Source organism: Nyctereutes procyonoides, unplaced genomic scaffold (genome assembly GCF_905146905.1).
Source record: "Nyctereutes procyonoides isolate TBG_1078 unplaced genomic scaffold, NYPRO_anot_genome, whole genome shotgun sequence".
NCBI classification, from domain to species: domain Eukaryota; kingdom Metazoa; phylum Chordata; class Mammalia; order Carnivora; family Canidae; genus Nyctereutes; species Nyctereutes procyonoides.
In genome coordinates, this window is record NW_026575040.1 from 10,095,195 (window position 1) to 10,111,994 (window position 16,800).

The 16,800-nt window shown below is 51.0% G+C and overlaps 1 protein-coding gene across 3 annotated transcripts in view; it reads left to right on the forward strand.

Annotated features, from left to right (window-relative positions):
* Window positions 1-16,800, forward strand: part of MEGF11 (multiple EGF like domains 11) — a 341,459-nt gene that overhangs the window by 154,086 nt on the left and 170,573 nt on the right. For all 3 annotated transcript variants that reach the window (XM_055320208.1, XM_055320209.1, XM_055320210.1), the window contains exon 5: window positions 14,575-14,667. In XM_055320208.1, the coding sequence (XP_055176183.1) occupies window positions 14,575-14,667 (93 nt within the window). The remainder of the gene's footprint in view (window positions 1-14,574; window positions 14,668-16,800) is intronic.

The following is a 16,800-nucleotide window of genomic DNA, read 5'->3' on the forward strand; positions in this document are numbered from 1 at the left end:
AAGTGGAGCCTGCAAGGTGAGGGAGCAGGGAGAGAGGCAGGAGAGAAGGAGAGAAGAGAACAAGCAAGGAGGCCAGAGGAAGGGACAGAGGAGGGGATGAAACGGAGGCAGGCGTCTAAGCAGATTAGGCTGATAAAAGTGGGACTGAGGGAGAGCCAGGGTCTTATTTGGAGGAATCAATACTGCTCTCTGCATGATACAGGAGTAACCGCCACCTTGGGAATCTGTGCGATTGTATTTTATTGGGTCTCCCAGTGCTGTGCTGAGGCCAGCCGCAGCCCTTCCCTGCATGCCAGGGGCCCCCTGGGGAGCCCACTTTTGGCAGGTTGGGGAGTGGGCCACGGAGACCTGGTCATCATCGCCACAGAGGTGACGGCCAGGCCCTAACTCATCAGGAGAACCCACCTGTGCTCAGTGCTTGACCCCTTGACTCAGATGAAACCTTCCACAGAACTCCTTCCTGGGTGGCACTTCGGGCCCCACGGGGCTGGGTGGCACTCTCACCTGGGACTAGTAAGTGTGACACTGCCGGGTTTCCTTTCCTGGAGGATTCTTATGCATGGTGGGCCTTATTACTATTACTATTATTATTATTTTTTACAGTTTTAGTAATATTTATTTTCCGTGCAGATAATAACCTTCACCTGGTTCAACATTTAACCACTAAAAAGGGGAGGCACTCACTATAAGGCCTTCTTCCCACGTGCCCTCCTGGAGGAGACCCCCGTAACTCGCTTCGGTGCATCTTTCCAGTGCTATTTTATGTACAGATGAAGAAATAGATGTGTGCACTCTTTGCCAACACATTTTCATTTTTACACCAATGGCAGCAGCTTCTAAACCCTGCTCTGCCTTGACTTCTTTCCCCTTTGGCTCTAGCTGATGTCCTCTGTATGAGAAAAGCCATCTGGTTCCTTTGTTTCGGCTGCACAGTATCCCACACAGTGTGGCTCCGTCATCGTTTCTTTGCCCCTTTGCTTGTAGATGGACGTTTAGCTTATTTCCAAGCTTTTGCTCTCCTAGACCAGTGGCTGTAGGAAATGACCCTTGTGTTTGTCATTCTTCAAGGGCAACGATGTTGACGTGATGCAAAGATACAGAGGGTGAAGTATTTAGGGGTGAACAGAGTCCCTGCCTGTTGTGTCTCAGCTGTTTTTCCTGTGTAGCGGAGGGCCGTGGGCTGGGGAGGCAGGGGGAGGGGGTTCGGGGTGTCAGGAGGGCGTGAAGGTTGGGGACCTCCTGCAGAGTGAGACTGGAGGGTCCAGGTGGGATGTTGGTTCCCTCCACCCAAGTTGCCAGGGCTAGAGAGCGATGGCAGATCCTGCCCAGGAGCAGTGAGAGGCTGGCGACCCTGCTCTGGCCATTGGAGTCCCAAGACCTCAGCCTGCCCGGTGAGACGCTTCATGCCACCCAACTGAGGGGTTTTCTCCTCCTCTGGGACGCCTTCCCTGCTCACCCAGCCCACGGGTAGCGCTCTTCCTTTACCTGACTGCCAGGCAGGCCTAGGTCTGCTCCGGAGGCCCTGTGACAGGGTGCAGAGGGTCGTGCCCTCCCTGGACCTGCAGAGCCCTCAACTGAAATCCAGACTTGCTACTTCGAAGCTGTGGGACAGGGCATGGTGATTTAAAAAATAAAAAGGTCATTTAAAAATAACATTTTCCCCCAATTGCTAAAGGATTAGATGTTCAAAAAGTATTCTTTTGAATGTAAGGAAACACTCCTGGCTTGGTGCTGGGTCAGGGATGGTTGGGGTCGGGGTTGGGTGAGGGGGCTGTAAATCCATGGCTGTGAACCTGAGCAGGGGAGGTCTGCAGATCGCCATTCACAGGACCTCAGAGGACACAGACTCCGAGCCTCTGCCTGGTCCTCTCACCACCCACAGTGCTCCAGCGGAGGCTGGGAGTGATCCCCACGGTGCATTAATCACAGAACTGGGGGCGGGGATGGGGGGTGGGCCACAGGCAGAGTCTTCTAGACTCTCAGGCCAGAGTCTTTCTAGAGAAGAAGACTGTTGAGGTCCTGAGGTAGCAGGAAATTCCTAAACAGCCCAGGGAGACCCACATACACCCCGGGCTGTAAAGGGGTATGGATTGAAAGAGGATTGACTCATAAAAGCACCAACTCCTCTTGGTGGACTGTCAGGGAATTTAGGCATCCTCAGGCTGGGCAAAGAAGTGGAAGGACCAGGCAGGAGTGCAGGGGGGTGGGAGGAGCAGCTGACTGTGACCTTTGTGGCTGCCTTTCCTATTCACTTTGCATTATTTTTATTAAAGCCCTAAATCAGTGGTGCTAAGTTGCTCCTGATTTAGCTTCTCAGTAGGAATAAAATTTAAGCCCAGCAGGACGTCGGGGCCCCTCACTGCTGAGGGCACAGGGCAGTGACAATGCTCCTATACTTTGGGTGGGCTTCATCCTGCTGGTGGGTGGCAGCTGCCTGGCTATGGTATCCAGGACAAAAGACCAGCTTTGAGAGAAGGAAGGACACTTCTCCATGGGCAGGCACCTTGGGTGCCAGCCACACGCTGCACAGAAGCCATGGGGTCCTATTAATGGGTTTCCGATCTGCTTCTGTTCCGAGAGAGAAAAACTCCCCAAAGCCTTGTTATGTGGAATCAGGAGGAGACATAGGAAAGGGCAAGACGGTAGCTGGGCAAGCTCCGAGGAGGCGGATTTCAGTTCAGTGAAGCAAAAAGCTTTCTAGTGATCAGAGCGGTTCGTAAAAGGAAGGGCTTCATTGATTCATTCATTGGTAGATTCAGCAGATGTGTATCAAGTTTCTGCTTCGTGCCAGGACTGTGCTGGGCCCTGGACTAAAGCCAGTACTGCAGACAGTCAACAAGCCAGGTAGTGACATGTGACCTGTGCTTTGATGAAGAAGGGCAGGTGCTAGGGGAACACATATGAGAAGCACCTAGTCTATCAAGGCTGGCTAGGGATGGCTTCCCAAAGTAGGCACCATGGAAGGTGGGAGACCTGAGAGATGAGTAAGCCAGGCAAAGAGGAGAGGAGAAGAGTGGCTCCAGGAAGCAATACAGCATGTGCAAAGGCCCAGAGGTTGGAGAGAGCCTTTCCCACTTGAGGGTGTGGATGCAATTGAACGAGTTTGGGGCAGAGTGACTGCATTCCTTGATAGCAGAGGCATCTCAGTCGAAGTTTGGCATAGGATGTGGGAGAGGGGCTCCAAGCTCTGGATGAGGTGATAGAAGTGAGGACTCTAATTACGTGGCCCCTTCTGCTTCAAGATGCTGTGGTTCAGAGCATCCACTGAAGTCCCTGAGTTCAGTATATTCAGGTGTCACGTATGGACTGCCTCCTCTAAAATGAATCATGATAGTAAGAGCTGGGACTTATGGGGTCTTTGCTAAACACCCACTCTGTCAACCGCTCCATTATTTCAGCCAGCCCCCCCCCCCCAACAACACTCTTGATTTAGGTAATACTGTTGGTCTAGTTTCACAGATAAGAACCCAAGGCTTTGCCGTGTTGGGTCGTTTTACTTGACTTTACTTGACTCAAGAGCACACGGCCAATTAAATGGAAGAACCAGAACTTGAACCAGGTCCATCCAACCTGGAGCCCATGTGCTTAACCACGTCCCTCTGCCTGGGATCTCTCTGATATCCATCTGCCCATTTGCCCAGAGCCCCCTCCTTTGGGACTCTGTCATGCGTGGCCATGAGAAGGGGCTAGTTCCTTCAGGAAAGGGAAGTTGCAAGACAGAATCAGGGGACTGGTTTTTAAATCAAAGCATTAAAAAAAAAAAATACTCGACAAGCTTCATGTTTTGCTTTCCTCGTAGGTGATGAGGATCAATTTCCCAAAGAAAAAAAAATCAATCAGTTGGAATGTGTCTTTCTAGAGAAAGCCTGGCATCTGTCAAATGGGAAAAAAAAGACCCAGAAAAAGATTTTCTTGGGTTGTGTGCTGGGGGTTGCTGACTCAGGCCGTATGCTCCAACATCATTAACAAGTTGAAAAGCTGTTGCTCCTTGCAGGAAATGCGGCATTGGTGGTTCGAACAGCTCAGTCCAGAAAATCCTTTACAAAGCAAAGTGAGGTGGACTGAGAGTACCAGGAGCATCCACCAGCAGCTCTGGGGCCTGCAGGATGGATTAAGGGAATTGACTGCAACACTGGGGCTTTTGTCAGGCCCAGTGGTTGGACATGGCTGCTCTATGTGGAAACCCATTAGGGACATTCTGACAAGTTGGCAAATTTAATTGATAAACCATTATTAACAATCAAGCCATATTGAGGCAAGCCATGAGAGGCAGGCTTATATCTTGGGGGTGATTGGTAGAGATACAAGAAAGGTTCCCAGGGGTGTCTGGGATCTGATACTGGTGATGGATGATTGATGGCTCCTAGGCTAGACGGGGGAGGCCCAAACCCTAGACCGAAATCCTTCTTGTTGGGTTTTGCTGGATAGCTCTTGTTTATTAGCTTGAGTCACTGGAATTGTTCTAAAGAGTGTTTCACTCTGCCACCATGAGATGATTTGGGGCCTGAAATTGCCCTGGTCTCTTAGCTGAGTTAGGTATTTAATCCCTACCAGAAGTGAGAGACACGTAGGGCTCAGGATGAAGGGAAAGGAGAGAGATCCTTTGTGGATTCAGATACATATTCAACATTTATTTATTGAGCACCTGCTGTGGGCCAGGCACCATTCTAGGTGAGTGGACATAAAGGTGAACAATAGAGACCCGTTCTTTGCCTTTGAGGGGTTTATAAGAGATAGGTAAGTGGATAAAGTAGTCAGTTCTCCACCCTATGGGGCAAACCAGAGGTTCAGGAGCAGGGAGGGAACCAACCCAGTCTCGGGGTAGGAGGGTGGGCAGTGTAGTCAGGGAAGGCTTCCTGCAGGAAGTGGCATCCAAGTTCATGTGAAGGGTAAGCAGAAGCAGTAAGGGAGCTGGAGAGCTGGGTTGCAGATGGAGTTCTAGGCTCTATGAAGGCCCAGGGTAGGGAGAGTTGAGGCTCATTCACAACCAGAAATTCCATGTGCTAAAGACGAGGGGGCAGGATGGACTGCTGTGGCTGAAGAGGTGAGAGGTGGGCAGGGGGAAGGTAAAGGAGGTTTTCTTCTAGTAGAAAACCCTAAGAAGCAAAATTTCTGTGATCTGGGAAGTGTAGGAAGGCTGATACAGTATCTGGCATGTGGTAGATGCTCTATAAACGCATTATGAATGAATGAACGTCAGGTCAAACATCCCCTTCTCTGCGAAGCCTCTCCCCTGTCTGCCAACATGCAGAGTTGCCTCCCTTCTGTTGGCACCCATTCTGTGTTCTGAACTGGCTATGACCAGAGACCTTTTATTTTTCATTTTCATTTTCTTTTTTTTTTTAATTTTTTTAATTTTTATTTATTTATGATAGTCACACAGAGAGAGGCAGAGACACAGGCAGAGGCAGAAGCAGGCTCCATGCACCGGGAGCCCGACGCGGGATTCGATCCTGGGTCTCCAGGATCACGCCCTGGGCCAAAGGCAGGCGCCAAACCGCTGCGCCACCCAGGGATCCCTTCATTTTCATTTTCATTTGTAGGATTTACTTATTTATTTTGCGGCAGGGAGGGGCAAAGGGAGAAAGAGAGTCACAAGCAGACACTGCACTGAGCATGGAGCCCAATGCAAGGCTCCATCTCACGACCCTGAGATCATGACCTGAGCCGAAAGCAAGAGTCAGAGGCTCATCTGACTGTGCCATCCAGTCACCCCCAGCACCAGACACATTTTAGTGCTCTTGCTTGCTGGCTCACTTACTCCCCTGTCCCCCCATTCCCCCCACCCACCTGACTATCCACCTACCAGCTTGCCCATGCACTCAGCGGCTTGTTCCCACTCCCAGCATTTCTCTGTGGAAGTAGGGACTCTGGCCTATTTGCTTATGGTAGCCCATGTGCTTAAACTAGCACCTAGCACAGTGTCTGGTACAGAGTGGGTGCTTAATAAATGCTTCTGGAGTAAGTGATGCTCAGAGGTAGGGGGATGGAATAGATGGCCTTGAAAAAAATAATAGCTAGGTCCCTATGTGCCAGACAGTGTGCTGAGAAGTAAGCGGTTTGCTTGTATTGATGGTTTAACTTTGCAACCAAACTATAAGGTAGAGAACCAGTGTCCCCATTTTAAAGATGAGAAAACCAAGGCCCAGAGAAGAAAAGTAACTTGCCTGAGGTCACCACTAAGAAGTGGGCTTGAATCTAGGCAGCCAGGCTCCCAAGTCCATTCTCTGCTGTCTTCCCAGTCTTGGCCCCTGTGGAAATTCAAGTGCAGTTGCTCTGGGCACAACTCCCTGAGAGGGCGAGGGTCTGGTTCCCAAGGGGTCAGGAGCAGGCAGGAGGAGTAGCACTGCCTGGGAGTCCCATGGGCAGGGCAAGGCCTCTGCGTTTTGGGCTCACCTTCATAATTCCTACCCCGGGGGTGGGGGGCGCGGGGGGGGGCCCAGCACACAGCACGTGCTGGCTAAATACTTGTCCAGCGAACACGTGTGTGTGGGGGTGCACGAATGAGCAGAGGGTGCAAGGGGGGGCAGGGAGGACACCTGGCAGCAGGTAGCCCACCCCCACCCAGGCTCACATTTTCCCCCAAAAGCATGGCCAGCAGTCCTCTAGGAGAGAAAGAGCCTGGCGGCCAGACTGCAGCCTCCTTTTGTTCTAGACTTCTCTTCTCTGAAATGACAGTTATAATTCACCAACGAGCCACGTGGGGACCTCGGGGCCCCCTTGTCTGCCGGTAGTACCCACACTTCCAGTGTTCCCAGTGCTACACCCCCGCCTCCCTGCCTCGGTGAACGAGGAAGCCTCTTTAGGTCTCACCCAGGCCTTTCTGTCATCCTTTGAGCTGGAAATGAACCTAAGAATGCTTTGGGGCTGTGGCATCCCAGCTCCCCTGGCCAGCCCTGGGAAAAGGAATATTAATAGCACCATAAAGAACAAAGCCAACCAGCAACAACTATAATTGACCTCTGGTTCTAGGTGCTTTGTGTGAATCAACTCATTTATTCTTTGTAATAACTGCCTAAGTCCCCAGCCATCTTGTAGATGGGGAAACTGAGGACAAGCTGTGTTGCTTAAGGATACGCAGCTAATAAGTAGCAGAACAAGGACCAGGCTTTTATCTGTCAAAGACTAAAACTCAGCAAAGGCACCACCAAATTAGGATGAATGGCCGCGGGCTGGCTTGGCCGCTTGGGTGAGGGCAGCCAACCCCTGGTTACCTGTGTGAGCCCTCCTAGTACTCATCTCTACCTGTGCCCCCGCCAGTGGGAAGAAAGGGGGCCTATAGGCCCATGAACTCCATCCAGACAAGAAGAGCTCTTGGCTCCCAGTGTCCTTTCATTGTATCAACTCTGCAGGTGAAACACTTCCTTTCTTTTGTTCTAATTGACTATTTATGTCTTGGAGTCAGATGTGACCAAAGCAATTCAGAACTCTAGATGTGCTGAGAGGAGGGACCAGCTGTTGTCGCTCTTCCTGACCATCTAGGGGACTTGGGGCTGGCAGTTATAAAGGAAGGAGTAATACACGTTGTCGAATGAATTGTTTTGGAACTCCCTTTTGGTGACTCCCTGACTTGGGTACCTGTACCACTCCCCTCTCCCCCAGCCACATGCTACATGACCTTGGGCGTGGCAAAATCACTCATGCTAACTGTGTCACTTAGGAATTGGCACTTGGGCCCACGTGGATGTAGGTCATTTTATTTCCAAGCAGAATCAGATGACAGCCTGACCTGTGGCTCCTGCCAAGAATGCTAATGGAGGACTGATCAATGTACCTGGGGGCACCAGAGACACTGGGTTGGGGGGAAGCTCCAGAAGCCATGTGCTGCAGAATTCTGGGAGGCCACCACCTCCTTTCCCTGGCTCCGTAGTCTTCTTTCGTCCTAGCTGAATATCAGCCCCGTTGGCCAGGGAACATGGAAGTTGTCTTTATTTATCTTGACCTTTTCATGTAAGTAATTTTTATAGTTCCATTAACTAGTAAGACCATTTCAAAACCGCCAGGCAAAATATATTACTGTGAATGCCCCAGGGACTTATGGGTTTTCTTGGGTGGAATGCTAATAGGAGTGAGAATTGATTCAAAGGGCTCACCATGAATGAAGGACAGCAGACGGGATGCCTTGGTCATGGAAGGGCCAGGATGTCTCAGCGGTTTGTTTGCAGAGAAGAACCTAAGTCTGACCTAGACACCTTTGCTTGATGCCAAGATGCCTGGACTAGGGGATGCTCCAGCCTCACATCTGTATCTCAGAATACATTTGTTCGATGGCAGGCTTTGTGTTTGCATCTGTGGAATGGATTCTTCTCAAACTTGGTATAAATCAGTAAACCAAAAAGCCAATTGCTGCTGCAGTGGGGCCCTAGACTCCCAGAGCTGAAGGAACATATAGATCATGTCCTTCAACCCCTTCATTTCACAGAGAGGGAAGCTGAGACCCAGAGGAGGGAATGGACTTGGCAAATCCGTGACAAATGTGGTGCTGGAACTTACCTAACTTATGGTTCAGGTGGTGGTGGAGCATGTGGGTTAAGAGCCTGTTAGCATCACATAGATGTGGGCTGAAACCTTGGCTTGGCCACTGGGTCAGTTAGGGTCCTGGCAAGAAACAGATGTCATGTTAACTGAGGAGAGTTTAATAAAATGATCACAGATATCCACCTCTATTTGTGTTACACCATTTTGCATTTGCAAAAAACTTTTACATTAGGATCTGTTTTTGCTAACGGGAAGAAATCCAAAGAGGATTTTTTACTTTCATGAAAATGGTGAAAGTGAAAATAGTGCTCGAAATTTGTTTTGCAGCAAGTGGTTATAAAGTTAGCACGCACCCTGAGGAGTAAGAGTGATGCCCCAATCTGCTTCCCCAGGAACTACATTTAGCATCTCAGCATCAAGCCTGCATGGCTTTGAATTGTGTCTGGGCATCTGTGCTTTATCTCAATTTAATTTTGTGCATCTGTTAGCAAGACGTGTCGTAAGGTATCAGAAAAGCCTAAGAGGTTATTTTCTGGGTCAAATTTTTTTTGTATAAATTAATGGTAATTGCTTTTTTTACTTGATGCCATTTTGGCTTACAGAAGGGTTCATAGGAATGTTCTACTTTCAGAGAGGAGGAGGGATCAGTATTTATGACGGCATGGGAAGGGATAAAGAAACCAAGTGGAAATTTAAGTCTAGCAACCAAAGAGAGAGCCCCTCCATGCTTGGGCTGAAAGAGGCTCCCCCCACCCGCCCTGAGCACCCTGACCAGTACTGTCAGCCCTTACCGTCCCATCTCCTGCTGGTATTTTTCCATTGGCCAGACCCATCCAGAAGCCAGAGGGCAAGGAGGTCCATTAATGCAGTCCATGGAGGTCTTCTTCTCAGGGCACAGAGGGGACAAGCACAGAAGGGCAGAGCGTGATCCGGGAGGGCAGATGGAGACTATGCCTTCTCAGGGGGTAAAAACTGGTTCTCAGTCTGTTTATACAGAAAGCACAAACACACTGTATATCTGGGTAGGTACTGGGTGTATATCTGTGGTATCACAATTTCATGGGAGGGAGCGATTAAAAAAAATGTCTAAAGTGGTTCCCCAAGGGGAGGAGTTAATGGTGAAAACACGGTGGAGAAATATTGACCTCGCCCAGTAGCTGTGGGAATCTGCACAAGTTACTAAGCCCTTCCTGTGGTTGATTCCCAACTGTAAAAGGCGTAGTCATTCTGTCTGCCTCAAGGATGAAAGGGGGCAACAGGAATGTGGTGCCTGGCAGAGAGAAAGGATTCATCACTTGGCTTTTCCTCGCTGAGCACAGTGATTAGTGTCTGATGAGAGTCATATGGCAGGTGGTACAGAGCCCGAACTCACACTCAGGTCTCCTGCCTCTTAATCCCGTGCCATTTCCAAAGGAATGGAGGACAGAGACCAGGGTCCCTGTGATGTCAAGGGCCCTAGAAAGAGGATGGGGCTTGGGGGCCAGGAAGTGGTACTAGAGCAATGGCAGAGATCCGGGCATTTCCTGGAGGGGATAGGGCTGGGCAGGATGCTAGCGCATGATGATTCTTAGCTGAATGGGACTTTATAGACCTCATCTGGTCTCATCTCAATTTATAGGTGAGGTTGCAGGGCCCGGAGAGGAAAGTGGGATGCTGGGTATCATTGAAATATATGTGGTGGTTGCATACCCCGGATCTGGTGACACCTGTAACTCGGCTTGTTCTGTAACCCCCTACAGCACCATTGCTCAAGACCACCAGCCACCTTAGGCCCCCATGGGCAGAAACAGCCTGAGCCAAGGGGCAGGGCCCAGAGATTGGGTGACTGCTCTGTGACTGAGCCGTGCCCTCCCTGCATGTGCTCTGAAGCTCTCTCCTTGGGACCCACCAAAACTGAGACACCTGCTTTGTCTCAGGCAGCATGAGAGCTTCAGAAAGGCTGAATAGGAAGTGGCTTTTGTCCTCTCAAAGGCCAGGGATTCACAAAGGAGAGACAGATGCTGCGATGGTTAACTCCTTCAAGGTGTACTGGGATGGCCTGTGTTGAAAGCTCTGGGGCCTGGCACACAGTAGGTGCTCAGAAAATGGTAATGGACAGGAAGCAGCGATACCAGCTGTCAGCTGGACTTAGATGTCAAGTCCAGACCACATGTAGCTCGTGTGTGTGTGTGTGTGTGTACGTGTGTGTGTGTGAATAATCAAGGCAGCTCATGCTTACTGAGTACTTGCTGTGTGCCAGGCATTGGCCTCAGCACTTTACACTGCATTTCATTGAATCTTTGCAGCAACCCATGAGTTAGGTACGATCAGTGTCCCCATTTCACAGATGAAGAAACTGAGGCACGGAAGTTTAGATACTTTGCTTATTGTCCTGTAATTGTAATTGACAGACACAGAATTTAAACTCCAGTCGTTGCATTATCTCCCACCCCGGCCTCCCCACCGGGGCTGGAGATGGAGCCACCCTCCAGCACACCATCCCCGACCAGGGTTTGTCAGCAGATCACTACAACCCTCCCCATGTGTCTGGGGCCTTAGTGGAAGGAGGGAGACAGCTTGCGTGTGGGGACCCCCACTCAGGTCTGAGGACATCCTACTACATAAGAGTAGCGAGACCCACACAGTACTTACTATATACCCCAGGCACCGCTCTGGGTGCTTTGTCAACTCCTATAATCCTCACACACAGCCCGAGGCCCGTCCTGTCACTGGCCCCCGCTGAACAGATGGGGACTGACACGGAGACGATGTTAACTTGCCCGAGGTCTAGAGCTACTAAGTGGCCTCCCTGGGTCCAGACCCGGCTTCTGGTGCAGTCTTTGCTCTTAGCCACTGTATTGTGCTGCTTCTCACTAAAAATGCCTCCAGCACCCGGATGTTGGAAACGGGACTGAGGCAGGAGGGTAAGGTGGTGGGAAGCCGAGAGAGCAGAGGTTCAAATTTCTGAGTGGGGCCGGGAGAAGGGAGGTGGTGGTGTCAGGGCCACCTGCTGCTGGGGGTACAGCAGTGGAGAGAGGGACTCAACAAAATGCCCCTGTTTAGAGTTGCAGGAGCCGGAGAAGAGGGCGACCAGGGTGGAAGAGCTCTTATTGAACCCCTTGTAGGGGGTCAGCCAGCATGAAGAGCGGGGTCAGAAAGAACTTAGGAGACACATATGCTCTAGGGGTGGCTGCTGTGTCAGCCCCTGCCCTCTGCAGAGGGGCTGCCCACCGTCAGGCTACCGCAGAGTCAGGAACCCCAGCCTCAGGGAGGGACAGGGGTCTCCCCTTCTTTCCCCCTCAGGAGACTTCCCTCACAGCACCCATGTCCTATGGCCTCCCCACCAGGTACATAAGCCCACAGTGGCCCAATTGCCAAATATGGCCATCTGAACCTCGGATGTTTGCTATCAAATTTCATGCCTCAAACAACACTGTCTAAACAATACCTGTGAAATATGAATGGATCGAGGTTTTGACGAGCAAATAGCCCAGGCATAAACCCAGGGCGATGAGGAGGGGAGGGGGATAACAAGGTCTGGAGGGGCCATGGGGACGCAACACCATCCCTGGAGCCAGGCCCAAGGTTTATGCAATGACTCATCTCCACGTAGGTTCTTAGGGAGCCAGTGGGCTGGATACAGGGCTGCGCTGAGGGGAGCTCCACAAACTGTCCTAGGGGTCCCTGGGGTTTGAGACAGAGACCAAAGGGAAGGGTGGTGTGGAGTTTGGCTAGAGCACCTGAAGGCCCTGCCCTTCCAGCTAGGAAGAGGGTTCAGGAGATAGGCCTATGGCCAGGTGTGTAGGGTGAGCAGGGCCACGGAGAGGCGAGGGTTGGCAGGGCACTTCATCAGCACATCAAGCTTCCTTTCTGCTCCCTTGAGCTGCTCTGAGCCCCCTGCCCAGCTCCCCTGCAGGGCACTCAGTGTGTTGAAGCAGCTTCTCTGGCTTCTGCCTTCATGTCTCACCCTCCCGGAGGGCACCCACAGTACCCTGTGCCATCCCCATGGGCTGGCTCCACCAGCCGCTGAGCTGTCTAGGCAGGGGAAGGCATCTAGCTGGGTGAGAGGTGAAGGCACCTCTCCCTTCCCTTTACCTTCAGGAGGCTCATCTCCAAGCTCCTTGCTTCCTGACAAAGAAGCCACAAGCTGTCCACAAGGTCACAAACACTTGGGCCTCTGTTTCTCCATGCATAAAATGGAGGGGCTGGACATGATGTTCTCTGAGGTCTCTTCCAGCCCTGATAGTTGGCAGAGTCATAGTTCGCTATCTGCCCTCACTGCACCCCAGCAGAGCCCCCAGGAGTCAGGGTGTCACTGTGCAGTCAGAAAGCAGCAAGAGGTGTCTTGAGCTGATCTGACAAGTTGATGGGAGGGTCTGCTGGATGGCTGAGGGCCCCAACAATGGATCAGCAGGGACCTCAACCTATGGGGGTGCAGATAGGCGAAGGAAGCAGCCGAGGCCAGGGCTTGGAGCTGGCTGGGCTGAGGTGCTGGCCTCTGAGAGGGCCTGGGGATGGACAGCTGGTGTCCATTGTGTTCTGGGCACATTGACCCATTTGAGTTTATTTGGAAAGTCCAGTGGAGCAGGGCGAGCCAGGGCAGCAGGAGCGGTCAGATGAGGTCTTGCTAGCTGGGTGAGCCCCTCACTGTGGCTCTAAGTGGGACTGGTCACTGGAGCCCAGGGCCATCCCAGTTCCCCAGTGACAACTGGGTTAGCCAGCCATTCCCCAGAGCTCTGGGGCTGTAGAAAGCTTCACATACCAGAACCTTCCCTGAGAGCCACCTGTACAGATGATAGAAGGACGTGGGTGCCGGGGCCCTCCCCCAGTGTACCGCAGCTAGGCTTGTAGAGGATAGGCTGACTGCAGACCACTGACCAGTGGGGCATCTGACATGGCCCTCCTGGATGCCTTTGCACGGGGGCTTGGGCAAAGCCAAGGCGAAGGCTTCAGAGTCAGCATCTGGGTTTGGGAGGGCCAGAGGACCTCACACCAACCATAAAATGAACTTTGTTGTCTAACCTGACAGTGGCCTCTCAGTGAGCATTCAGGCCAGGCAGTGGGCATGGCAGTGTAGTGGGTGTTTGGAGGTCAGTGGCTGCTCCTCAGAACTCACCACTGGGGGCCACCTGTCCCCTCACCCTGGGCCAGTCCCAGGCAGAGAGAAGGTCTCTTATTGCTTGTCAGAAAAAAGCACTTCATCTAGGTCCCGTCTAAGAAACTGACAGGGCTGATGGTAGCTGCTGAGTTCCTGAGCTTACAGAATTGGCCTGGGTGGCAAATGGGAGTTTTCTGTAATCCCTCACTGAAGGATCAGATGGTGGGGCAGATCTCTCAGGAGCAAAAGATGACCTTGAGAAGGAAGAGAGAAATAATCCCCCTTCCTCAAACTGCTGCCAATAAGCCTTCTTGACACTGGAGGAAGTCGCTGGAAACTGCGGCTGCAGCCTCCCAGCTCAGGCTGTAGCATTTGCCTGCATGATAAGAAATTGCCAGGCACTTTCTAATTACAATTATCATCATCATAGATGTCTCTCTTAATTACTTTCTTATAATTAGCTGTTGCTTTTTCCTCGGCATTTGTGTACTTTGCAGATTTGCTGACATTTGAGAGCCCCCAAAACAGGGGCATTTGGGGAGGAGAGCAAAAAAAGGTGGAGGAAATACAAGAGGAACCTAATCTTTTCAGGCAACCTGATAAATTCCGGGGCCTCTGTAAGAAAGAAACTGGGAAAAGCAAAAGATGGCCATGACACATCACTTCCCGAGCTCATAGGAAAGGGATTAGGAGTGTGGATTTAGGGTTGGGGTTTGTAGAGGGTCTTCAAGTGTTAAATCTTGGAGAGAATATTCTTGAAAAGCTAAGGCTGACATCTCTCGGGCTTGGGTTTCCTTTTAAGAGATGAGACTGGGATGAAGCACACTCTTGTTGGATCCATTTCAGAGTTAATTAAATGATGCGGGTCAGGAGTAGCTTGATTTTCCCCAAAGCCAGTGATGCATTCTGAGCATCCCTGGGCCCCGGGGGATCATTACAAAGTGGTTCATGCTCTTTGACCAGATGTTTGGTTTTCACTCTCTGTTCCTGTGCTTTCTCCCTCTCCCGGCCCCCTGCAGCCCTGTGTACGGAGGACTGTGTGCACGGTCGCTGTGTTTCTCCAGACACCTGCCACTGTGAGCCCGGTTGGGGAGGGCCCGACTGTTCCAGTGGTGAGTCTGGGGTCTTTGGGGGCCAGGAGGTCCTTTGGCTGTGGCGTGGGAGGGGCCATGCCATGTGCATGCCGAATTCTTTGTGTTGGTCTGGGGCAGCCTAGGGGAGTGTGGACATCGGGGAGGAGGCATACCTGCAGTTTACATGGTGATGCTTGGGGTGGAAGTCTCCAGAGGCATGGAGGTAATGGTTTGTGGGGTATGGAGAAGCATTGTGCATTGCGTTTATTGGTAACTGTGGAGTATTTGTACAACTCTGACTTGATGAAATACTTCGAGATACAGTCTTTTAAGGGTTGAGATGCTCTTGGGACTTATGGACAGGGCCAGAGACTGCTGCCTCCCACAGCAGCATGGGGTATTGTATCTGCCTTGGGGCTGGCCATCAAGAGGGTGAAGTGCACCCAGCAGCTGCTAGGGGAATTCTCTGCCAAAAACACAGCTGGAGACAACTCTTGCTCTTCTGGCTCATTCCCCTTAAATGCTCACAGATGACCCTCTTCCCATTGGCACATTTTGCACTCGATGGTTGGTCAACATGATGGTCTTAGATGATTTTCGAACAGGCTTTGATTAGTGTTGAGACCCAGTTTTCTTTCTGCTTCGAGCTGGGGTAGAGCATCTTCTTTATTGTGACTTGAGTAGATAACATATCTAAGCTGATCCATTAGGGATCTGACCCCCAGTATTGACCCATCTTGGGGAGCCACCTCCCTGGTCCCTATCCCAAAGTAACTCTAATGGTCATGACAACTTGAAGAGGGGAATGATGGGTCCATGTTGGCCCAATGTGCTGCTCTTGCCCTTTTCTGCTATCTCTGTTGTGGTGGAAACATCTAGTTATGGTCCTTTTTCCCAAGGGCCTTGACCAGAACCTTCCCATCTACCCAGTGCATTAGAACATATACCCCAGCAAGGCTATGGGATGTGGTCTTATTTCAACCCTGGGTGGTTATCTTGGTTCGGGGAGTTCTGGGATCTGTTTGGGGTACTTGGGAAAGTCTTCAATGCACTGGGGCCTTGGTGGCTTCCTCCTTCCAGTTGTGTCACTGCTTTGAGTTGGGCCACGCAGAGGAACAGGGCCAGGGGTTCCTCCAGACAACAAAAAGTAAGTTTGAGGGACACATGAGGTAAAGGAATGTGTTCCACCAGTCTTTCTGTGAACTATAGCAAACATCTTAAAAGTTAAAAGGTTTAAGAGCTTGTCCCTGCGCCTTGTCCGTGTTTTGTTCTGTGTAACTTTGCTCACAGTGAACCCATGATGAGAGCTAACTTGGATTAGGTGAACCCTGCAGGGACAGGTCTGCTTGTTGCCTGCTGGATTATAACATCAAGGGCAGGCTGTTGGAAGTTGGAAATATAGCCGGAGTCTCGGGGGCCCTGAATGCATATAAACCCTCAGTCAGTGCAGGTGTATATGGTCCTCACTATACACTGGACTGTGCCAGGCCCTGGGGTGGGCCCTGGAAGGTCTTTCCAAAAGGTCTCTATCTTTCAGGGTTACCCTCCTGGTGAAAGAAGTAGAATGAAGGTGGCACTCGATGCAGCAGACCCAGGCAGTTTAGAGTAGATCTTACCCTTAGAGTGAGTTTACCGAACAGACAGGGAGATGGCCTTGCTAGCTGCCAGTACAAAACTGTACTGCCTAATTTGCCTGACCTCAATTCATTCATCAGACTTAGGGATGAGCTATTTCCTCAATTAAATCCATTTCCACGGGCTGAAGAGCCACCCCCCTCCCAAGTCTACTCAAAGGCATGTACTACTGAGCCTGTAGGAAGTCCCGGAAGATGGGTTCGAACCCTCTGCTGGAACCAGTGTGGAATGAAAGAAATTTGTAGATTCTCACTTTCAAAATGATTCAAAGCACTAAATGCTTACCTGCTTCCAAGAGCCTTCCAACTTCTGCTTGTGTCCCTCCAAGTTGTTCACTACGTCCTGTGAAAGTATGTCCTGACTATTGGAAAGCTTCCCCTTCTGTTGAGTGGAAATCTGTCTCAAGCTTTTATTAGTCGGTTCTCACTCATGATGAAGTCTAGGGCAGGGTGATGGATCACCATGACTCTCTTCACCATGTCTGGAATTTCTCCCAAGGAGATCAGTGGATAAGGCCATGGACTGGGTATGGGAAGA